The following is a 23,136-nucleotide window of genomic DNA, read 5'->3' on the forward strand; positions in this document are numbered from 1 at the left end:
AGGCACAATCAAAAGGAAATCCCAGTCTCTTTATTATGGAAAACCATCAACTGGGTGTGGGGAATAGATAGGAGGGTTAGTAAAACCCCAATTCAGTCCAGGGGCTTTCTCCTCTAGGTGACAACACACAAAGGAACATCTCAAGCCTCTATTACCCTTCCTCTGAATCCCCACAAAATAAGGGGATTGTCCAATACTGTCTTCAATGATAAAAACTCTGTGGTTAGAGGTTTCTCCTTAGGACCAGTGACAAAGTTAGGCTTATACTTTGAATGAAGGCCATAAGCCAAGCAAGAAGAGCCCAAGGAAACAAGGGTCCTTGAAGGAAAATTCTTAGCATTCTATACCCCAGCATCTTACCTTGGGTTTTTAATCTAGATCTAACTAGGCTGTGCCGGTCCACCAAGAGGACTAATGAAACCACAGAGTGGCAGAGATGTCTAAGTGGTTGACAGTAGTTAGCACACTGACCCAAGTTTGAAGGGAAACCATTTCCTCCTCCATCATATGAGATCTCTCCCTTCCTCCAGCAAAACGGTTGGCTACAGCAGGGCAGGCCTTCCTGTAGGGTGCCTAACAATTCCCTGGATGCCTCTTTAAAATCAGAAGCAGTACCTTGCCCCACCCAGGAACAGCAAAACAAGGAAAATATAAATAAAAGGCCAAGGCTTCAGGCTTGTGGTTTTAGAAGAAGCAAGGCCTCAAAGGAGCCTGGAATTGATAAGAGAGGAAGCACTGACAAGGCAGGGATCCTATTTGTCCTTCTTGTTTTCCCCATCTGGCACTGTGGTGGGAGTTGGGGCCACAGGCTGCTCCTCGGGGATACTGTCTCCAGCCTTTGATAGCTTCTTGGCCCGCTGGTATAGCTCATTCAAGTTGAATTCTCGGATCACATTCTCCTGTACAAAAGAGATGCACACATCAGGATCTGGGGTGGGAAGGAGAGAGTTCAGAGCCTAGGAAGTTAAGAAATATTTAGACAAAGTCTAGGAAAGAAGGGATAAGCAAAGGACAGAAACGTGCCCTAACCTAGCAATCCTCATTTTTAGGTACCCAGAAAAGTCAACTAATATTTAAGTGCCCATGAAGTATCAATCACTGTGCCTAGAATTATACCTACATTATTTAATGTAGTCTACAGAACAATCCTGTGAGCCAAATGTTACTGTCTCCAATTTACCAACGAAGAACCTAATGCCTACAAACTATATGTGCAGCGGCCTTAGAGACTGAGGTTGAACTAATAATTTTTCCCCAATGCTAGAAGGCCTGGCATATAAATTTGCTAGGTGAATAAATGAGGTCTCTCAAAGCTGGTGTGCAAGTGGCAGAGCTATGAATCAAACCCAGGATGGGCTCCAAAGCCCATTCACTGTTCCATACCCTCCTCCAAACCACATGCCCATCCTTTCAGGTACCTCAGAGAAGGTCCAAGAGACAGCTCTTCCTTTCTTGTCAATCTGTGGTCGCCGCATTACTTCTTTGCCACCTTGGAACAGGATCAGGGTAGGGAGTTGCTTGGTGAGTGGTGATGTGCTGACTTTGTACCTAGAGGGCCCAGAAAGAACTCTGTAAATGCACCTATGTACATCACTCAAAGTGATTCCCTGCTCAGACCCTCTGCCCAGGTCTTTACATACCGTGTACTAACATCAGTGTAGCGTCCAACGTCTACCTTCCCAAAATTTAGCCCTGTACAGTTGTACCTGAGAAGAATATATTATTTACCATACCAAAAGAAGAAAGAATGAATCAAGGGAAATAGAAATGTAGATATCTTGGGATGGGAGGAGAAAATGCCCTTGGTTATCATGTGCAAAATTCAAGGCCCAAAACGGAAAAGGAATACAAAGCTTCTCAATTCCCATCATCCCTCCCTTTGCACTACTCACTTGAGGGAGAGGTCAGCATAGATAGGAGCAAATGATTGGCAGTCATTAGACCAATTGGCAAAGAACTCCACAATCCAAGTGACCCTCTTGTCCCGCTCCAGTTCCTCCTGCCACACACAGGGAAGAAAAGTGAGCTAGATCACTGAGGTTCCTGGGAAAGTTCATACTTTAGCATCTAATTCCTTTTCTTGGCTTCCCCTCTCCCTCAGCTCCCATATAAACCACAGTGCCCTTGACTACCATTGGGAAACACTATTGTTCCTCCTAGTGAGCAGAAAGCACAGTTACAAAATCACCCAATAGGGATCCAAGAAACAGAAGGGAGGAAGAGCACTCACATCAATTGTTTTATCATTGAAGTACTTGATGTATTCAGGGCCCATGTACAGGGGCGGTTTGCAAGTCATCAGGAACACTAAACATAGAAGATGTAAGAGGAAACACATAAGACCTTCTGCTGGGGATTTACTTCCAAGCCAATTCAAGGATTTCAGCCGCCGAAGAATACACACTTGTAGACCACTAACACATTCCCTTCCTCTTAAAATACAGTCTCTCTGTAGATTCTTATCATCTGAGCTAAACACATAATTAATTAGATGCAAAATATAGAAGAGTATGGAGAAATCTGTTTGGGATTGGAACTTGGTTCCCAAAATCAAGTCTTCATCAACACAGTCTTACGAAGAATCTGCAGAAAGGCAGTCTCCTCACCTATGCAGAGTGTGATATAAAGCAGACCCATGCGAATGTCCAGGCGGAAGAAAAGAATTGCGTTGGCCACTTTACTAAACATGAAGATGTTGCCTATATGTTGCTCCACGGTGACTGAAACACAGAGATGTCACAGGTCAGGCTTGCTGCACATTCTTAAATCCTATACTTTGTCCCTCTTCTTGGGGCACTTTGACATGGGAGAGGACAGAAGTCCAAGATCAAATTAAGCTTTGGCATGAAATGTGGGACCAGTTCACCAAATAATGCCCCTCTCTCATAACATGAAGAAAAGCACCTCCAGAGGGCGGTAGACCTCACCCTGAGAGACTGGCAACTAGGCAAAACTTACTGGATCTGCGATTCTTCATCATCACAATGGCACTGAGAAACATCAGTATCTCCACTTCTCTCTGGAATAGAATCAAAGTGACAAGAATGTAGTGAATAGAGCTAATTTGGATGGGTAGGAGAACCAAATATAAATTAAAAACCAAGAGATCCAAACTGGGAATGGTAACAATGGTAAAAAATAACTGAAGTGAGCTAAGGTGTACTGGGATAAACACCAGCCAGAAGACCTAGGTTCAGGTTCTACCCCTGCCACAAACCAGCTGGTGTCCTTCAGTAAATAAATCACTTAATCCCTGAGCTTTGGTTTCCTGCCTTAATAGTATCTATTTTGAAATGCTACTGTGAGGATTAAAAGAGATAGTGGATTAAAAAAAAAAGGGTTGGACCGGGCGAGGTGGCTCACACCTGTAATCCTAGCACTCTGGGAGGCCGAGGCAGATGGATTGCTCGAGGTTAGGAGTTTGAAACCAGCCTGAGCAAGAGCGAGACCCGTCTCTACTATAAATAAAAAAACTAGCCAGGCATGGTGGCTCATGCCTGTAGTCCCAGCTACCCGGGAGGCTGAGGCAGAAGGATTGCTTGAGCCTAGGAGTTTGAGGTTGCTGTGAGCTATGCCGACGCCATGGCACTCTAGCCTGGGCAACAAAGCGAGACTCTGTCTAAAAAAAAAAAAAAAAAAAAGGGTTGTAAAAATTATGCAATGGTATAAACCCAAATGTATTATTATAATCAATTCAGTGTGACCCTGGTAAAATAAAACTTTTCTCAGGAAGTTTTCTCAATAATAATCCATTAAGATAATACTTGGCTATTTCATTTGTTTAGTTTTGTTAGTTAGTTAGTCATTCCTCTCCACCCAACATTCATAGTGATAATCCATGCACCTTTGATATAATCTGAGAGCTGAAGTGGGCTTTCAGAGCTCTCAAAGGTCCTTTTCAGGACTGTTGGCTTACAGTTCTTTCTCACCTTCCAGAACATAAGCACCATGTGAGCAAGAGAGACAGGCAATAAACATGACAAAGACAAGAACAAGATAATTTCAAAGAGTAATGACTAATGAAGAAAAACTATCATCATTTGAGAGAAAGCATGGGGTGAGAGGGAGACTACAGTTTAGATGGATACCCTTCTGTTTACAATACAGTGGGCCAACTTATTTCAGACAAACTAATCAAATGCCATTTATAGCTAGGAGCCAGGGACCTAGGTTTTTAGCCTCAAGCTCCAACAAAATATTAGATTTGGATACACACATGTAAAGCAGGGTGACAGAATGTGACAGACCTTAGTAAATATACCTGAAGCAGAAATTAGGAAGGGTTTCATGAGTGAAACTGGGTAGGTTAGAATTGGGACTTAACATTGTGGAAAGATGAATTTAAAAAGGGGACTGTGGTCAATCAGGAGACCAAATATAGGACCAAAAGGAACACTGTCCAAAGACAGAAAATGGATCGTAAGCAAAGACTGGCTATCTATACTCCAAATCTTACTTCCTTTTCTTCTTGGGCATACTGTAGCTAGTCTCTCTCTCTACCAGCCTTCTTGCATCCAGGTAGAACTATGACTAGTACTCCTGAATGGAATGTAAGTGGAAGTGATTTGCCACTTCTGGGCCCAGGCAATTAAGAAAGAGTATTCCCTGCATTCCAACGTTCTTTTGCCAAGTATCCAGCTAGATGATGTTGGGATGACATAAGGCTATAAGTTGAAGACAGAATGAGACTGGATGCCAGAATGACTGTACGAAGAGTCCCTTTGGTCGGTTGTTAGTTGTTTTAAGACTTTTTATTATGGAGAATTTCAAACATACACAAAAGTAGAGGATATGTTAATGAATCCCTATTACCCAGCTTCGACATTAACCAACAGTTATATGTGCCCAGGAATTTATCCATTTCTTCTAGTCTTTCCAATTTGCTAGCATACATTTGTTCATAATAATCTCCAATGATTCTTTGTGTTTCTGTGGTATATCAATTTTACTTATCTTTTCAAAAGACCAACTTTTCATTGCTATTCTGTATTTTTTTTTTTTTTTTTTTTTTTTTTTTTTGAGACAGAGTCTCGCTTTGTTGCCCAGGCTAGAGTGAGTGCCGTGGCGTCAGCCTAGCTCACAGCAACCTCAAACTCCTGGGCTCGAGTGATCCTTCTGCCTCAGCCTCCCGAGTAGCTGGGACTACAGGCATGCGCCACCATGCCCGGCTAATTTTTTATATATATATCAGTTGGCCAATTAATTTCTTTCTATTTTATAGTAGAGACGGGGTCTCGCTCTTGCTCAGGCTGGTTTCGAACTCCTGACCTTGAGCAATCCGCCCGCCTCGGCCTCCCAAGAGCTAGGATTACAGGCGTGAGCCACAGCGCCCGGCCTATTCTGTATTTTTATTTTAGTCTCTATTTTACTTCATTCTGCTCTGTTCTTTAGTATTTCTTTCCTTCTACTAATTTGTGTTTGGTTTGTTCTTGCTTTTCTAGCACCTTGAAGCACATCCTTAGATTGTTTATTTGAAATCTTTCTACTTTTTTTTTCTTTTTTAGTTCAGATCTAATCTAGCAGGACTGAAATCTTTTTACTTTTTTGATATAGGTATTATTGCTATAAATTTCTCTGATCACTGTTTTTGCTATTTCCCACAGGTTTTAGTATGTTGTATAGGGAAAGACTTTTCCTTGTAGGTGTATCTAGTGTTGGTTGGGTAGGGTGCTATGGCTTTGAATCTAGGTGGGCACAATAGTGTATTCTCAGTAGGATTTCTTTGGCTGCAGTCCACTTTAGTGGTATCGGTGAGTTCCTCAGTGGCTTATGTGTAGTTCATAGTGGAAGCTGTGGTGAGGCTCTGCTAGGAATGGGAACACTAGCCGGATCAGACTTTGCGCATCAGTGGCTGCAGTAGCAGATCAGGCAGGCCAGTCCTTGGGCCTTGTAGTGACATAAATGGGCAACAATTGTGGTGGTGGGGTGCCCAGATGAGCCAGTCCTCAGGCCTCCAGGTAGCATGGTCAGACACTGGCAGTGACAGTGGCAAGTGAGGCATGCAGGTCCTCAGGCTCTTGGGTGGTACATGTGGCAGCAGTGGCAATGCACTAGCCCTCAATCCCAGGGCAGTGTGTGTGGGCACCATCAGTGGTGAAAGTAGGGTGGGTGGGCCTGGCACAAATTTTCAGTGAAATGGTATATATCCACCTGATCCCCCACTACCTCCCACTTGACCAGAAATTCAACTGATAAAAATATTGGATAAACATAGAAAACATTCAAGAAACTTTGGACAAATAATAGGGATCTATAAAGATTGCATTTTCTATTAATCCTGACTCATTTTTCCTAACTCGCTTATAAAATTCAGTCAGAAAAAGATAAAAAGAAAGTATTCATTTTGAGTCCCTTTTTTATTTGAGAAACTTAAAGCAAATTCTAGCTATATAATTTCAACCATAAACACTTCAGCATATATCTCTTACACATAAGAACTTGTTTAAGAGATGGGGTCTTGCAATGCTGCCTAGGCTGCAGTGTAGTGGCTATTCACAGGTGATGCTGAACTTAGTGCAGATACCTGATTGGCATAATGCATACAGCCCAGAATTTCCACAATCAAGCGATCTTCTCACCTCATCCTCCCAAGTAACTGGGACTACAGGCACTCACCACTATGCCTAGCAGGACTTTTTCTTTAAAGCACAACCATAATACCATTATCACACTGTTATGCTGTGAAATATATACAGTCACCTGCTACATAACAACTTTTCAGTCAATGAAAGACCACATATACAATGGTGGTCCCATTAAGATTATAATACTGTATTTTTACTGTACCTTTTCTATGTTTAGATACACATATATGTACTATTGTGTTATAATTGCCTACAGTATTCAGTAAAGTAACATGCTGTACAGGTTTGTAAGCTACACCATAGGCTATACCATACAGCCTAGGTGTGTAGTTGGCCATCTAGGTTCGTGTAAGTACACTCTATAATGCTCACACAATGACTCTAAGGCCCAAGGACCTACATTTCTCAGAACTATCCTCAGCTGTCCATGGCTGTATATGGTCTTTGTCCAGTTTCCTGACAAACAGCTCCCAAAGTCCTTGGAATCTCTGGAGCGGTAAGAATGTCTTTTATGTGCTGAGATGACTTGTGGGTGGCAGCCCCTAGCTAGCTTCAGGATAGGGACTGGTCACAGGAAAGACCAAGGCATGAAGAGCAGTGAAGGTTAACCCACCTGCTCATCAACAGTCAATGATTTAATCAACCACACTTATGTAATAAAGCTTCCATAAAAATCCAAAAGGCCTCTAGGAGTCCTGGAAATTCCAGGAGCTTCAAGGTGGCATAGACAGAGAGGGCATAGAAGCTCTGCACCTCTTTCCACATAACCTTGGCCTATGCATCTCTTCATCTGTATCCTTTATATTAAATTGGTAAATTTAAGTGGTATTTCCCTGAGTTCTATGAGCTACTCTAGCAAATTAGTAGAACCTAAAGAAGGCACAGCAGGAACCCCATGCCTGATCAGTCAGAAGTAGAGATGATAATCTATTTCAGTTCGTGTCTGAAGTAGGAATAGTCTTGTGGGATTAAGCCCTCAAGGTCTGGAATCTGAAGCCATCTCCAAGTAGATAGTTGGTGAAATCCCCACATACTTCTTGATGACCAGAGGTCACAGGAAGTATTCTGTGTTATGAGATTACAGTAAGAGGAACTGAGTTTGCTTTTTCCTATATCACATACATACTTAACACAATTAACAGTAATTCCTTACTATCATGTAATACTTAGTCCTTATTCAAATGATCCCAATTGTCTTTGATCCAAAATGTCTTTGTACAGCTGTTTGTTCAAATCAGGATGCAAGCAAGATCCAGATATTGCACTTGGTTGATGTATTTCTTTGGTCTTCTTTAGTCTCTAATGGATACCTATTCTTCCTTTTTACCCTAGGTTACTTATCTGTTGAAGATGCTGAGTTTCACACTGTTAGCTTTCCCACTTTCTGGATTTGGCTGCTTGCATATTCATGGTATGTTCTGATGATGATCCTCTATCTCCTTATTTCTTGTAAAGTGGTAATGAGATCAGGAGGTTTGAATACAATGAAATCTAAATTTTTGGCAAAAATACACCAACGATAGTACTAGGTATGCCCTACAGAATCACTTCAGGAGACACATTAACCTTTTTTTTTTTTTTTTTTTTTTTTTGAGACAGAGCCTCACTGTTGCCCAGGCTAGAGTGAGTGCTGTGGCGTCAGCCTAGCCCACAGCAACCTCAAACTCCTGGGCTCAAGCAATCCTCCTGCCTCAGCCTCCTGAGTAGCTGGGACTACAGGCGTGCACCACCATGCCCGGCTCATTTTTTCTATATATTTTTAGTTGGCCAATTAATTTCTTTCTATTTTTAGTAGAGAAGGGGTCTCGCTCTTGCTCAGACTGGTCTCAAACTCCTGACCTTGAGTGATCCTCCTGCCTCAGCCTCCCAGAGTGCTAGGATTATAGGCGTGAGCCACTGCACCCAGTCCACATTAACCTTTTATCTGATGGTTTAAGTATCCACAAATGATCATTGCCTAGATTTATTATTTCATTGTGGGTTGCTAAATATTGGTTTTTAAATCCTATCATTTCTTTTCTGTTTATTAGTTCAAATTCTTCTGTTAAGAAATTAACATTCTTTTATTAGTTATTTGTTTACTGTGAAAGATAGTATATATATATATGTGTGTGTATATATATATATGAAAAGCAAAATAAATGCTTGATTCCTTCCTTTTATTTAATAAAATAGAAAAAGGTAGGTCAGGCATGGTGGCTCACACCTGTAATCCCAGCACTTTGGGAGGCTGAGGTGGGAGGATCATTTGAGGCCAGAAATTCGAGACCAGCCTGGGCACATACAAAAAATTTTTAAAAATTAGCCAAGTGTAGTGGCTTGCAAGTCCCAACTACTTAGAAGGCTAAGGCAGAAGGAATGCCTAAGCCTGGGGATTTGAGGTGGCAGAGAGCTATGATGCCACTGCTCTCTAGCTCAGGTGACAGAGACTCTGTCTCAACAAAGAGAGACAAAAGGAAAGAAAAGAATAAGAAAAGAAAGTTACTTTTATTCTGTTAAGCCACTAAAATCTTAGGGTTTATCTGTTATTGCCACTAATATTATTTACCTTATTCCCTAATTTCCAATCACCAAGATAAATCAGTAAACCATAAATTTTCCAAGAAAATGAAAAGTGGCTAATAATCCTCAGTAGTTAAAAGAAATTCTACCAGAATAATAATAAAATATAAAAACTTCCAGTATTTTGCATATTTTTAGATAACAGTATATAAAGAAATGAATTCTATAAATGGTCCCTTACATTTATTAAAATCCTTAGTACTATCTACTTATATTTTTGGGTCCCATTTTCATTGAAGTGGCATAGAATATCAAATAAAAATAGGATCTTTTGAAACAGCATGGCTACATTTGAGCTAATTAATAATACCATATAGGAAAGGATAGAGGAAGCAAGAAAGAATAAGGGGAGGAGGAAAAAAGTAAGGGAGTGGGTTCTGGTACAGGTCAAGACTCATTTTGGGGGCTGGAAAAAAAACAAATTCTCCTTCATCTGAACACAGATGTTGCTTGTAAGGTTGAAGGGAAAGCTTCCCCCAACCCTATACAGGTTTGCAGAAAACGAATTTACAAAAGACCTACTTACAGGAGAAAAGGCAAAATTTATCAATATGCACAGACACAAGTAGAGACAAAGAGACAAATACCACTGTTTGTCTCTTTATCCTTTCCAGATTTAAGATTAATAGGGGAAAAGCATTTGTATGATGAGTTTCAGGTATAGAAACTCTAGTGTACTTTGGTATAAATATTCATATGGTATGATTCTTTTTCTCCTACAAATAGTCTTTGTTTTTCTTTTGTCTTCCTGTGCTGTTTTGTCATAGAGAGGTACCATAGATTAGAACATGGGCCTAAAGTCCTTATAACCCCATTGTTCAAGCAAGCCTCTCACAGACTGGGGAGTTTTATGGTTCTCACCAGGTTCCCCTCTCATCTTGTTTTATATCCCTGAGAACTTGACTTAAGAAAAAATAGGAGCCCTCTCTATTGGTCTCTGCCATCTGAGGGCTGTGATTTTCAGGTCAAGTCCAGTGGCCAGTGGCTAAATGAATTACTATTATTTTACAGTGACCTGTGATCCCATTTTGATCAAGTTTTTTAAACCTTAGATATTTGACAAACTTCCAAAAATCGAAATGGTAAATTCTTTTTGACCTCAAACTAACTTTTGGACATTCCCAAAGTGCCCCTGAAAATTCAAGAGAGAAATATTAGCCTTATTTGGTATGTTAAATGATATGGGAAACATTGTCAAATAAGAAATGATGTTTAACCTTTTCTTTCAAGTTATACTTGTATGGATATTTATCAATGTCTTCCAAAATTATATGAGATTCCTAAAAAGTTGCCATGTCTTGATATATGTTACCAGTCATAATTATGTCTATTATAGTAAATTGTTGTAGGCCAGAGAAAATAACCAAATTTTCTTGTCAATTATGTATTTAATCATGACCATTTGAAGTCTTGTTGACCACAGTTAACTGCTGTATTCTGGTGCTTTTTTTTCTGGAAACTCTCTGCAAATCCTAAAGAGCTGTGTTTTCAAGGAGGTTCATGGAAAGGATAGAAAGAACTCCGACAAATACAGGTTTCTGATAACTTTGAGATTATATCATTGAACTGGGTAAAAATTTCCAGAATTAAAAAAAAAAAACCTGCACTCATAAAATTGCTAACTTACCATGAAGCAAAATGAATTTTAATTACATGGGGCTGAACTGATGCAGGACTAAAATGATTTATTATTTTATTTGTTTGAAACATTGCTGATTCATTTTGTTTTCAAGAGTTAAAAAAAAAAAAACACCTTTTAAGCTATTTATAGCTTATAGTAATTGGGTAAAGTATACTTTTGTAAACAGAATTGAAACCTTTACCTTTCCCTATACTGGATCCCTCCAGAATTCAAAAACTATTAGTGGCCAGGTGTGGTGGCTCATGCCTGTAATCCTAGCACTCTGGGAGGCCAAGGTGGGAGGATCACTCAAGGTCAGGAGTTCGAGACCAGCCTGAGCAAGAGTGAAACCCCATCTCTACTAAAAATAGAAAGAAATTAATTGGCTAACTAAAAATATATAGAAAAAATGAGCCAGGCATGGTGGTGCGCACCTGTAGTCCCAGCTACTTGGGAGGCTGAGACAGAAGGATTGCTTGAGCCCAGGAGTTTGAGGTTGCTATAGCTAGGCTAACGCCAGGGCACTCTAGCCTGGGCAACACAGTAAGACTCTGTCTCAAATTAAAAAAAAAAAAAAAAAAAAAAAAAACTATTGGTAAGTATTCTTATTTTATGACAATATAATCATTTGCATAAGTTCAATAAGAATCTGTTTTCTTTTATAATAGGACACAATTGAAGACACTAGTTATTTTGCCAAAGCTTTGACTGGAATGTCATATTTTCAGATATGACCAGAGAGCTTTAAGGAACTGAAGTTGACATTATAAAGCCAACAGAAGCCCTTGGAAAACCTGGCTTCATACCCTAAATTCATGGTTTACACAGTTGCTTTGCTGTAAAGAATATTACTTTCTGAGAAGCCCAGGAACCTCAAGATATTTGGGGGACCTCAAGAAGAGAGGAATTCACCCAATTCATACAGGTATTATAGACACAGTCTGAGGATTAGTCAACTGCTTGGCTTAGCTTCTTAGCTCCCAGAGGCCCTCAAAAGTCTAATCTGAGATTCCTTATGTAAAGCTCCAGCAAAGCCAACTTAAAAGAGCCTGTATGATAAATCACTATTCTTGCTAAATTTATGTAAAATCAGGCCAAAATCTAAACTTATTTTGCAAATAAATTGGTCTTACTGTGATTTATCTTTGGTAGAAATGGGAGACCAGAGAGAGAAAAATTACATTTAAGAAGAAAACTATAGTGTACAAGTTATGAGATTCTAACCCTGTCCATTTTTTTCCCTTTTTCTGTATCCAGTGTCCATAGTTTTTGACTGAATCCTAAATTTTTAGTTTCCTCTGTGACTCTCCAGACTAACATATTTAATTTTTCACCCACCCTTCTGACTTGGAATCACTAAAAACTAAAACTGCCTTTTTCCTAAGGCCCTTCAAGCTGAAGCTACTCAACTTGGATTTAAAAAGAAAAAAATCAGGCCGGGCGCAGTGGCTCACGCCTGTAATCCTAGCTCTCTGGGAGGCCGAGGAGGGCGGATTGCTCCAGGTCAGGAGTTCGAAACCAGCCTGAGCAAGAGCGAGACCCCGTCTCTACTATAAATAGAAAGAAATTAATCGGCCAACTAATATATACAAAAAATTAGCCGGGCATGGTGGCGCATGCCTGTAGTCCCAGCTACTTGGGAGGCTGAGGCAGGAGGATTGCTTGAGCCAGGAGTTTGAGGTTGCCGTGAGCTAGGCGTGACGCCATGGCACTCACTCTAGCCTGGGCAACAAAGCGAGACTTTGTCTCAAAGAAAAAAAAAAAATCACAACAGCTTTATTTGAACAAACTTTACATGCAACCTACTATCTACAAAAATCTGTCGGACTTTCGGATTATCACAAATCTTCCCAAATGACTGCCTCTCAGGCTCTAAAGAAACTAGTTTATAGGCTAGGCGCGGTGGCTCACGCCTGTAATCCTAGCACTCTGGGAGGCCGAGGCGGGCGGATTGCTCAAGGTCAGGAGTTCAAAACCAGCCTGAGCGAGACCCCGTCTCTACCATAAAAATAGAAAGAAATTAATTGGCCAACTAATATATATAATATAAAAATCAGCCGGGCATGGTGGCTCGTGCCTGTAGTCCCAGCTACTCGGGAGGCTGAGGCAGGAGGATCACCTGAGCCCAGGAGTTTGAGGTTGCTGTGAGCTAGGATGACGCCACGGCACTCACTCTAGCCTGGGCAAGAAAGCGAGACTCTGTCTCAAAAAAAAAAAAAAAAAAAAAAGAAACTAGTTTACAGACAGACTACTGAAAACATTAACCTTTGTTTTTCTTGTTTCCATAGAAATGCCTCTTATTAAAGATTTGTTTGCCTACATCATATATTGAAGCCTAGCCTGGCATCTGCAACACCATCTCCTGAAATGAGACACAGCTGTTTAACTGGACTGGCCTATCCCCCCAAATGAGAGATGATTTAATGGGCTCCTTTGCCATTCGATTACTACCCAATTTCTCTCTCCACAGCTACCAACTCAGCTTATAGCATGCAAAACACCTAGGCAGTTTCAGAGGAAATGAAGGAGACTAGGAAATTTCACCCCCAAATATGGCACCCTGGTATGCTGATTATTTTAAATTAAGGCCCTTGAAGGGCCAGCAGACACTGGAAGAAGTTTTTTACTCTGACAGCACCTTATCTACCTAATGTCCAGACCTGCTAAAGAAGCAAATAATTACTTCTGGTCCTTTCCCTGAGTTTTCACTATCTTCACTCATACTGCAGGAAAAAAAAACACTTGAAGCCTGTTAATACACGTGGTCAGACTTTAGTCACAACAAATCATTGTCCACTTTGTGAACACAACAGACTGTCCCAGGCCATTCACTGTATGCTCTTCAAGCCCGTTGAATCCCCTTAAAAATCATCTACTATCCCCCTTAAAATCATCCACATTTCCCCATTTTCCTTATCACTATGAGAAGGGTGTATAAGCATCTGTACCCTACTGAGTTATTTGGTAATCATTCTCCTGCGATGGCCTCCTGCTATGCCCGTTAAAACAAAATTTATATCTTTCTCCTATAAACCTGCCTTTTGTCAGTTGATTTTTCAGCGAACCTTTAGATGGCAAGGGGAAGCTTTCTCTTGGCCCCTAATGCTATATAGGAGAAGACATAAAGCTTCAACTTTTTTTTTTTTTTTTTAGTAGTCCCTTCACTCCTACCGAAGAAGCACAGCAAGGAGCTTGGAACAGGTTCCTTTACAATGTATTTTTTACAATTCCTTTTTTTTTTTTTTTTTTTTTCTCGTGGGCGAGGTTCTGGGGTCCAAAGAGAGGGGGGCCCCAGAAGTCGCCCTACAATTCCTTTTGAATAGGCCTCAAAGTTTTATTCATTTTTGCATCCCCAGGATCCAGCATAGTGCCTAGCATAGAATGTGCACTCTGGAAATGTTTCCTGAATTAAGAAATGGCTGACACAGTGTGCAGGTACTACGGCCAGAAGAATAGTTTCAAGTCTCAGGCACTCACTAGTATGACCTTGGGCAAGTCGCCCTACCACGCCGAGATCAATTTCTTCTTCAATAAAACAGAAATACTACTACTTGCCTTGTCTACCTCATTGGCTTCTCAGAAGGCTTCACAAAATGAGCAGCACTGAAAAACGTTGTACGTGTGTGGAATCTTAACAGGGCTGCTGACTAGAATGAACGCTGAGATGGAAAAAAGCCTGGACTCAACAGTCAGAAGACCTTGGGCTGTCGCGCAGGGGCAACGACTAACAGGCTCCCTGTTTTCCCATCTTAAACACTAAGGTTTACATTCGTTGATGGTCAGACCCTACACTCTAATAATCTGTAAGTCCGCTATAGGCTAGGAACCTCAGGTGTCCTCAGAAAGGTAAACTCCGGGGTTCGGAGATGCACCCGCAGGAGCAGGGACAGTCAAGGTCGCGGGGTACTAACACGGGGGGCGCTCACCCAGTCAAAGTCACAAGGGTTGCCGTCTTCGCGTTGGGTGGGGAGACCATGGCAGAGCGGCGGCACTTTCCTCACAAGTAGGAAGGCAGCAGAGAGCAGGGCAGACAAAAGGTAGTAAGGTCGGGCGAGCCATCGTGAAAGTCGCGGGATCGAGTACACCAGAGCAATTAAAGGTGCCAGGACCGCCATTTTTTTGGCCCTTGCGGTGCCCGCCTCTCGGGGCGTCGGTAGGTCTGATCCCGCCTCCCCTACCATTGAGACCTCTATTGGACCAAATCTCGAATGCACCGCCTCTGAACCCGGAAGTGGATCTTTAGACACTATGGCAGGTCAGAACTGAAACAGGGATTTGATACTTTATTGGTCAGTCTAGCTGTCGCATTTCCCACCTAAGTCATTTTATTGGATATGCAACCAAGGCGAACAGAGACCTTAAAGAATTTGATAAGGTTGGAGAGCACTTCCTAAACGTACTCATAAAGCGACGGAAGTAGTAGCCAGAACAAGGCGGGCGGGGCCTGAGAAATCCAATGATAAGCGGCTTCTAGAGGAAGTGGGCGGTACCCCTTGGAAAGATTGTCCAATGAAAATCATCAACGCCGAGACATCGATGCAGCGGCGGGGCGGAGAGGACGATGGAGAATTTCACAGCACTGTTCGGGGCTCAGGCTGACCCACCACCGCCCCCAACCGCACTTGGCTTCGGACCAGGAAAGCCTCCACCCCCGCCTCCGCCTCCTCCGGGCGGGGGACCCGGCACGGCCCCGGCCCCCACCGCGGCTACGGCTCCTCCCGGCGGGGACAAGTCAGCAGCTGGTTGTGGCCCCTTCTACCTAATGAGAGAGCTGCCAGGTGAGTACTCAGCCTGGCGGAAGCCAGCCAATCGGACCACAGAGATGAGGTGGTGGGCGTGGCTATCAGGACGCCGGTGGAGGTGATAATTAACTTGGGCAGCACGTACCCGGACCGCTGAAAGTTGGAAGGGCTGTTAGAAAGCCCAAAGGGATGACTTGAATTCGTGGGATGAATTGAGAGTGAGTAGGTGTGCACTATCATTGACTATCTTTCGCGCGGTATCCGGGCACTGTCCCTGACACTGATTATGGCTCCCTAAAAAATAATCCAAGGTTTGAGTCTGGAACTCAAAAAGCCTGATTTATTTATAACATCCCTGAGGATCCAAGGTCTTAGCTTCAGGTCTACCACAAACTTGCTGTTGGTTTGCAGCAAGTTGCCCTTTTCAGGGCCTTGGTGTTTCCGCGTTTGTTCAAAGAACGGCTTAGAAGTGAACCAAACTCTTAAATTCAAAAAATTATTTTGTTGCACACCTACTATGTACAAAGCACTGGTCTAAATGCTAGAGATAAAGCTGTAAACAAAAGTGACCAGAGCCTTGCCTCTTTTGGAGTTCATATGTCGGTGGAGGAGGCAAAGTGTAAACAAAATGATGTCAGATAATGGTTAATGCTAGGAGGACAAAATATGATAAAGAATTAAGGGGATAGAGTGATTAGAGAAGCCCTCTCTGAGTAGATAACAGTTGCACTAACACATGAACATAGACAAAGAACCAGCCATGTATGGACAGGAGGGAGAGATAATTCTCTATACAAGAAATGAAGTTAGGCCGGGCGCGGTGGCTCACGCCTGTAATCCTAGCACTCTGGGAGGCCGAGGCGGGCGGATTGCTCGAGGTCAGGAGTTCGAAACCAGCCTGAACAAGAGCGAGACCCCGTCTCTTCTATAAATAGAAAGAAAATTAATTGGCCAACTAATACATACGGAAAAAATTAGCCGGGCGCATGCCTGTAGTCCCAGCTACTCGGGAGGCTGAGGCAGTAGGATCGCTTGAGCCCAGGAGTCTGAGGTTGCTGTGAGCTAGGCTGCCGCCATGGCACTCACTCTAGCCTGGGCAACAAAGTGAGACTCTGTCTCAAAAAAAAAAAAAAAAAAAAAAAAGAAATGAAGTTAGAAGCCCTGATGTGAGAAAAAGCCTGGAATATCTGAGGGACAGAAGACCTATTGGTCTCCATTGAAGTGAACAAAGAGGAAGAGTAGTGGGAAATGAAGGTGGGAAAGTTAGGTGGAGACCTTTTTTTTTTTTTTTTTTTTTTTTTTTTTTGGGACAGAGTCTCACTTTGTTGCCCAGGCTAGAGTGCATGCTGTGGTGTCAGCCTAGCTCACAGCAACCTCAAACTCCTGGGCTCAAGCAATCCTCCTGCCTCAGCCTCCCGAGTAGCTGGGACTACAAGCATGTGCCACCATGCCTGGTTAATTTTTTTTCTATATATATTAGTTGGCCAATTAATTTATTTCTATTTTTAGTAGAGACGGGGGTCTCTTGCTCAGGCTAGTTTCGAACTCCTGACCTCGAGCAATCTGCCCGCCTTGGCCTCCCAGAGAGCTAGGATTATAGGCGTGAGCCACCACACCTGGCCAAGGTGGAGACCTTTATAAAGCAATAAAGGCATTCAAATCCTGAGTTCAAAGGGAAGCTATTTTAACATGGGAGTGACATGATCAAATTTATTTATTTTTAATCATTCAAACAGCTACGTGAAGAATGAAAAGTAGGGAAATCCGTCAGAAGTTGCTGCTCAGTAGTCCAGGAAAGAGATAATAGTTTGGACCAGAGCATAGCAATGGAGAAAAGTAAATGGAAGCAGGATAACTGTTAGAGGTAGCCCTGGTGAGGTGGTTCATGCCCGTAATCCCTGTAATCCCAGCACTTTGGAAGGCCGAGATGGACAAATTGCTTGGAGTCAGGAGTTCAAGATCAGCCTGAGCAAGAGCGAGACCCCATCTCTACAAAAATAGGAAAATTAGCTGGATGTGGTGTTGCTCACCTACAGTCCCAGCTACTTGGGAGGCTGGGGCAGGCGGATTGCTTGAGGCCAGGAGCTTGAGGTTGCAGTGAGCTATGATGACGCCACTGCACTCCAGCCTGAGTGACAGAGAGAGACCCTGTCTCAAAAAAAAAAAGAAAAAAAAAAGAATGTTAGAGGTAGAGCCAACAGGAATGAATAATTGAATATAGAAGTGAGGGAGAGAGACTAATTGAGGATGACTTGTAAATTTGGGGCTATGTGATAGTACTGAGACTTGGAAGATGAGGAAGGAACAAGTTTGAAAAGATGGAAATCAAGAATTGTTTTGGATATATTAAGTCACCAAGATATCTTTCAGGTCATCCCAACTCTTATTGCCACATCATGACTTAAGGAAAATAATATGAAATATTGGTATGGTACTTTGAAGTTCACGGCACACTTATATGTAATAGTATTTAATATTTAGAATAGCCCTTTGAGGTAGGCATTGTTATCTGCATTTTATACTTGAAAAACTGAAGCATAGAGAGGTTGACTTTCCTTTGGTTAGTTAGTGGTTGATGTCCACCAGCAGTTTCTAAAGAAAAGATTAAAATCTTTCTTTTGCCTTACATATTCTGATTGTACCTATTTGTATCACTTAGTTGACAGATACTGAATATCTGCTGGGCAAATGCTGGGTATATGAGGAAGGGGAGAAGGGGAGAGAGATTAACAAGCCTAGTCCTTGCTTCTTTAATGAACTTAGTTAAGGTTGTAAAATTTGTAGTTTAAGGATAGTGACTGTATTTTTTGTCAATTCCAACTTTGTGGTCATGCCTCACACAACTAACTATATCTTAGCAAACTATATTGAGAACTACCTGATGGTTGTCAAAATGTGTTGTTATTCAGAATGACAGCAAGAATAAGATGTCACTTGAGGTGGACCTTGAAGAATTTATATTGGTAAAGAAAATTAGGAAGGATTTTTCCAAGAAGGAAAACAATGAGAGGCGTGCTTTCTATTTTTTGTTTGTTTCTTTTTTTGTTTTGTTTTGTTTTTCCGTGACAGAGTCTCACTCTGTCCACTCAGCTAGACTGCAGTACAATCATAGCTCACTGCAACCTCAAACTCCTGGGCTCAAGCATTCCTTCTGTCTCAGCCTCCTGAGTAGCCAGGACTATAGGCACACACCACCACACCCAGCTAACTTTTTCAAATTTTTCATAGAGACAGGATCTCACTATGTTGCCCAGGCTGGTCTTAAACTCTTGGCCTCAAGCAAGCAATCCTCCTGCCTCAGCCTCCCAAAGAGCTGGGATTACAGGCGTGAGCCACTGTGCTTACCCCTAGGAGTACTGCTTTCTAAAATATCTGAGAATGTGAGTGCCATGGATTGAAATAAAGAAGCCATGAGTGATATAGGCAAGATTGGAATTTCAAAAAATTTTTGAATCTTTATGGAATTAAGAAGTTGGGAATTTAGCCGGGCATGGTGGCTCATGCCTGTAATCCCAGCACTCTGGGAGGCCAAGGCAGGCGGATCGCTCAAGGTCAGTAGTTTGAAACCAGCTCTGAGCAAGAGGGAGACTCCCTCTCTACTATAAATAGAAATTAATTGGCCAACTAAAAATATATATATAGAAAAATTAGCCGGACATGGTGGTGCATGCCTGTAGTCCCAGCTACTTGGGAGGCTGAGGCAGGAGGATCGCTTGAGCCCAGGAGTTTGAGGTTGCTGTGAGCTAGGCTGACGCCACGGCACTCACTCTAGCCTGGGCAATAAAGTAAGACTCTGTCTGAAAAAAAAAAAAAGATGTTGGGAATTCAAGATTCATTTTCAGGAGAGGAGTCAGGGCTAGGGAGAGAGATTTATAAGTCATCTTCATAGAACTAATAGTTAAAACAGGAAGTTGAATTTTAAATTCAGCTGATTAAGTAAAATCAAAAAAGCCCAGGAAATTGAACTCTTAGAGTTTAGAAAAAGTACACAATGCCTTCTCACCTGAACCTTAGCAAGACCACCTGGAAAGAGGAAAGCTGGCAGAGAGGGAAAAAAATCAGAAGACTAGGCCGGGCGCTATGGCTCACGCCTGTAATCCTAGCACTCTGGGAGGCTGAGGCGGGCAGATTGCTCGAGGTCTGGAGTTCGAAACCAGCCTGAGCAAGAGCGAGACCCTGTCTCTACTATAAATAGAAAGAAATTAATTAGCTAACTAATATATATAGAAAAAATTAGCCGGGCATGGTGGCGCATGCCTGTAGTCCCAGCTACTCGGGAGGCTGAGGCAGGAGGATCGCTTGAGCCCAGGAGTTTGAGGTTGCTGTGAGCTAGGCTGACGCCACGGCACTCACTCTAGCCTGGGCAACAAAGCGAGACTCTGTCTCAAAAAAAAAAAAAATCAGAAGACTATAATGGTATGAGGCAGTGCCCAGAGTTGTGAGGAGATACTGTGACACTGGTCTCCTGCCACTATAGTAGACCAGTCTTCTGAGGTGTTTGGTAGTAAAGGGAAGGAAAAGGATAGAGTAAGGCATAAAGGTATAGAGGAAAAGTACTTTGTTTATTTAATAAATATTTATTGAGTACATAATGTGTGCACTGTGCTGGGCACTAGCAATTCTAAATGAACAAGACATTATCTCTGCCCTCAAAGAGCTCACAGTTCAGAACCTGAGTTTTCCCAAGTGAATGATCATAAACAAACCACTTCTGTTATTTGTATTCTGTGTGTCCACTGTAATTACAGATGAAGTTGTAGTTAGATATTTCTACCCTTGCCACTGGGTCCTTATAAAGTTACTAATTTATATTGCGAAAAGTAAGCCATGCAGTATTTATATGGATAATGCCTTGCATGTATATAATACTTTATGCTTTTCAGTATGTTTTCATGTGAGCCTTGAAAAAAAAAAAATGAAGCATACTTAAGATAGTTATTATTCCATTCCACAGATAAGGGGAAACTAAGGCATGAAGGATAACCAGGATTAGAATTCTAGTTGCCCGACTTCTAATCAAACATTTCTTCTTCTAGGTAAAGTATTATACTCAGTATCATGAGGAAGAATAAAGATGTTGGTAACAAAAATGGTAGCTAGAAAAGTCTCCTGGCTCTTTTTCTGTGTAAAGGTAATTAGTGTTTCTTGCTAGTAAAAAAAGAGAGAGATCATTCACAAGACCCTCAAGCCACTGGGTCACATTTTGGCCTTTAGCATGGTTATAGCTGAGCTGTGAGGTACTGTTATCCTGGTTGTATCGAAGAATATAATTTCTCAGTAGTACATCTTATGAAAAGCACTCAGAACAGTATGAAGTAAACATCATGTATGTTATTATTCTGGTTAATCCAGGGAGAGTGGAGTGTTTCTTCATTGGGCTAGAGCAGTTTCCATTTCTGCCCTATTTGGATTTTTGCCTGTTTTTCCTTTCCCATTCCAGCCTACCATTCTATAGTATTTTTTTTTTTTTTTTTTTTTTTTGAGACACAGTCTCATTTTGTTGCCCAGGCTAGAGTGAGTGCCGTGGCGTCAGCCTAGCTCACAGCAACTTCAAACTCCTGGGCTCAAGCGATCCTCCTGCCTCAGCCTCCCGAGTTGCTGGGACTACAGGCATGCGCCACCATGCCCAGCTAATTTTTTCTATATATATATTAGAATTTATTTTTTTTGCCAATTAATTTTTTTCTATTTATAGTAGAGACGGGGTCTCACCCTTGCTCAGGGTGGTTTCAAACTCCTGACCTCAAGCAATCCGCCCGCCTCAACCTCCCAGGGTGCTAGGATTACAGGCGTGAGCCACCGTGCCAGGCCTTATAGTATTTTTAATATTTATTTTATGTTATTTTCTTTTGCTCTGTTTCTTACTTTAAATTTAAGAATTTTAAATTCTCATTTAAAGGATTCCTCATTTAGGTTAAAATACAGTCCTTAACTTTCCTTGTGTGTCAATGAATAATAAAAAAAAAAGATCTCTACTTTTAGGTCTAATCTTTTTTATTTTACTCTGTGTTCTCTAGGTAGCACAGAGCTGACAGGCAGCACCAATCTGATCACACACTACAACCTGGAACATGCCTATAATAAATTCTGTGGGAAAAAGGTGAAGGAGAAACTAAGTAACTTCCTGCCTGACCTGCCAGGGATGATTGATCTGCCTGGTTCTCATGATAACAGCAGCCTCCGCTCCCTCATTGAGAAGCCCCCTATTCTTGGTGGCTCTTTCAATCCTATCACAGGGACCATGCTGGCTGGCTTCCGCCTCCACACTGGACCGGTGAGTCCCCTCTTGGGGAGGAAGGAGGCAAATGGGGAGGCCTAAAAGGCATGGAAGTGGGTTTTCTGTCTGTTCCTTCATAACTTACTGAGAACAGATGATGGGAGCAGGGTATTTCCTCCCTCTACTCAACCAGACCTTCCTTTGGTTCCTTCAGTTGCCCGAGCAGTGTCGTCTGATGCATATTCAGCCTCCTAAGAAGAAGAATAAGCACAAGCACAAACAGAGCCGTACTCAGGATCCTGTCCCCCCAGGTAAGAAGTGGTTCTATTCAGAGGAAAGAAACCTGACCTTCGGAATCCGATTTGACCTTCCACAGTTACACCTAGTTAAGTTCCTTACAGAGCCCTGGACTCCCAAATTCCCGAGTAAGAAACTGGTATGCTACACAGTCTCTTGGGCAAATAAGGACTTGGGACAGGGGCTCTAGCGGTGCCTCCATATCCTTTCTGGCCATTTGGAAAAAGCCATTGCTCCTGACTTGGGGTTTTCCTGTAGTCTTCAGAGTTCATAGCAGTAGAGGATTTTGAGCTCTACAGGTGATAGGCACCTAATGTCTCCTACAGAAACCCCATCTGATTCGGATCACAAGAAGAAGAAAAAGAAGAAAGAAGAGGATCCTGAACGGAAAAGGAAGAAGAAAGAGAAGAAGAAAAAGAAGGTAGAGTAGGGGCCTGTTGCCACAGCCCAGTGAATTTCCCTACATCTTACCCCTGTCCTAAGTAGGGTCCCTTTGCCTCAAGATGGACCAAAGACTGAAAACCCAGGGCAGGTTGCAGGTTTTTCCTGTACAGCCTAGTCAAAGCTAAGGCTAGTTCCTAGTTGTTCTTACTCCTCCTTCTTTGTCTCCCCCAGAACCGACATAGTCCAGACCACCCGGGTATGGGCAGCTCCCAGGCCAGCAGCAGCAGCAGCCTACGCTAACAGCACCACTGGACTCTCTTGGCAGGATGGCTTTTCCTGCTGTACTGAACCTGCTGTGAAAAGCTGCCTTCCAGGCTCTTGGACACTGCCTTGGGAGCATCCTACAGTTGGAACAGAGACCGGCTCCTGCTGTATGCTTTGTTGAGATTAAGACGTTAAGAGAGAGAAGGGCCATGCTTTTGTAAGGCTCAGCCCAGTTGGCTTTTTCATGGACATCTCTTCCTCTCCCCCAGGAAGATTTTCCTCTCTTTTGTGCAATTTGTCTGATTTAGGACTTGATCTGTTAGGTTTTTTCTTTTAAAAAAAAAAAAATTACATTTATCAAACTGGCTGAAGTGTCACTGCCCATTAAGAGGTAAGTGCCTTTTAGGGGTTAAGACAGTTTAAGACAAGGCATTGCCAAGATCTGACGGGATTTGGGTCTTACCT

General features: G+C 42.2%; 2 protein-coding genes across 3 annotated transcripts; one reads left to right on the forward strand and one right to left on the reverse strand.

Annotated features, from left to right (window-relative positions):
• Positions 1–8: 8 nt before the first annotated feature.
• Positions 9–15,225, reverse strand: TMX2 (thioredoxin related transmembrane protein 2). 2 transcript variants are annotated; one of them, XM_012749912.3, is made up of 8 exons: positions 14,694–15,121; positions 2,959–3,019; positions 2,607–2,720; positions 2,231–2,307; positions 1,893–1,999; positions 1,641–1,706; positions 1,419–1,548; positions 9–899 (listed from the first exon to the last, which is right to left on the reverse strand). In XM_012749912.3, the coding sequence occupies exons 1-8, from the start codon at positions 14,946–14,948 to the stop codon at positions 753–755; spliced, it is 957 nt and encodes a 318-aa protein (XP_012605366.1). In that variant the 5' UTR covers positions 14,949–15,121; the 3' UTR covers positions 9–752. The 2 variants fall into 2 exon arrangements, with proteins under 2 accessions (XP_012605366.1, XP_020141935.1); XM_020286346.2 differs by lacking the exon at positions 9–899 and having other exon boundaries at positions 1,420–1,548; positions 1,652–1,706; positions 14,694–15,225.
• A 42-nt stretch (positions 15,226–15,267) lies between these two features.
• MED19 (mediator complex subunit 19) lies at positions 15,268–23,038 on the forward strand. The gene is made up of 5 exons (XM_012749914.3): positions 15,268–15,545; positions 21,527–21,783; positions 21,941–22,037; positions 22,350–22,444; positions 22,639–23,038. Exons 1-5 carry the CDS (start codon positions 15,329–15,331, stop codon positions 22,705–22,707), a joined length of 735 nt encoding a protein of 244 aa, XP_012605368.1. The 5' UTR covers positions 15,268–15,328; the 3' UTR covers positions 22,708–23,038.
• The last annotated feature ends 98 nt before the right edge of the window (positions 23,039–23,136 follow it).

This window comes from Microcebus murinus, chromosome 4, assembly GCF_040939455.1.
Source record: "Microcebus murinus isolate Inina chromosome 4, M.murinus_Inina_mat1.0, whole genome shotgun sequence".
In the NCBI taxonomy this organism is placed as follows: Eukaryota; Metazoa; Chordata; class Mammalia; order Primates; family Cheirogaleidae; genus Microcebus; species Microcebus murinus.

What these genes read in the sequence shown, in the direction of transcription:
- TMX2 (XM_012749912.3), bottom strand. Translation starts at nt 14,948, where the DNA reads ATGGTAGGGGAGGCGGGATCAGACCTACCGACGCCCCGAGAGGCGGGC. An exon ending in ACCCTTGTGACTTTGACTGG is followed by an intron (nt 3,020 to 14,693) that starts GTGAGCGCCCCC and finishes ATTCTATTCCAG; the next exon opens with AGAGAAGTGGAGATACTGAT. An exon ending in GATGAAGAATCGCAGATCCA is followed by an intron (nt 2,721 to 2,958) that starts GTAAGTTTTGCC and finishes TCTGTGTTTCAG; the next exon opens with TCACCGTGGAGCAACATATA.
- MED19 (XM_012749914.3), top strand. Translation starts at nt 15,329, where the DNA reads ATGGAGAATTTCACAGCACTGTTCGGGGCTCAGGCTGACCCACCACCG. An exon ending in CCTAATGAGAGAGCTGCCAG is followed by an intron (nt 15,546 to 21,526) that starts GTGAGTACTCAG and finishes TGTGTTCTCTAG; the next exon opens with GTAGCACAGAGCTGACAGGC. An exon ending in TCCGCCTCCACACTGGACCG is followed by an intron (nt 21,784 to 21,940) that starts GTGAGTCCCCTC and finishes TGGTTCCTTCAG; the next exon opens with TTGCCCGAGCAGTGTCGTCT.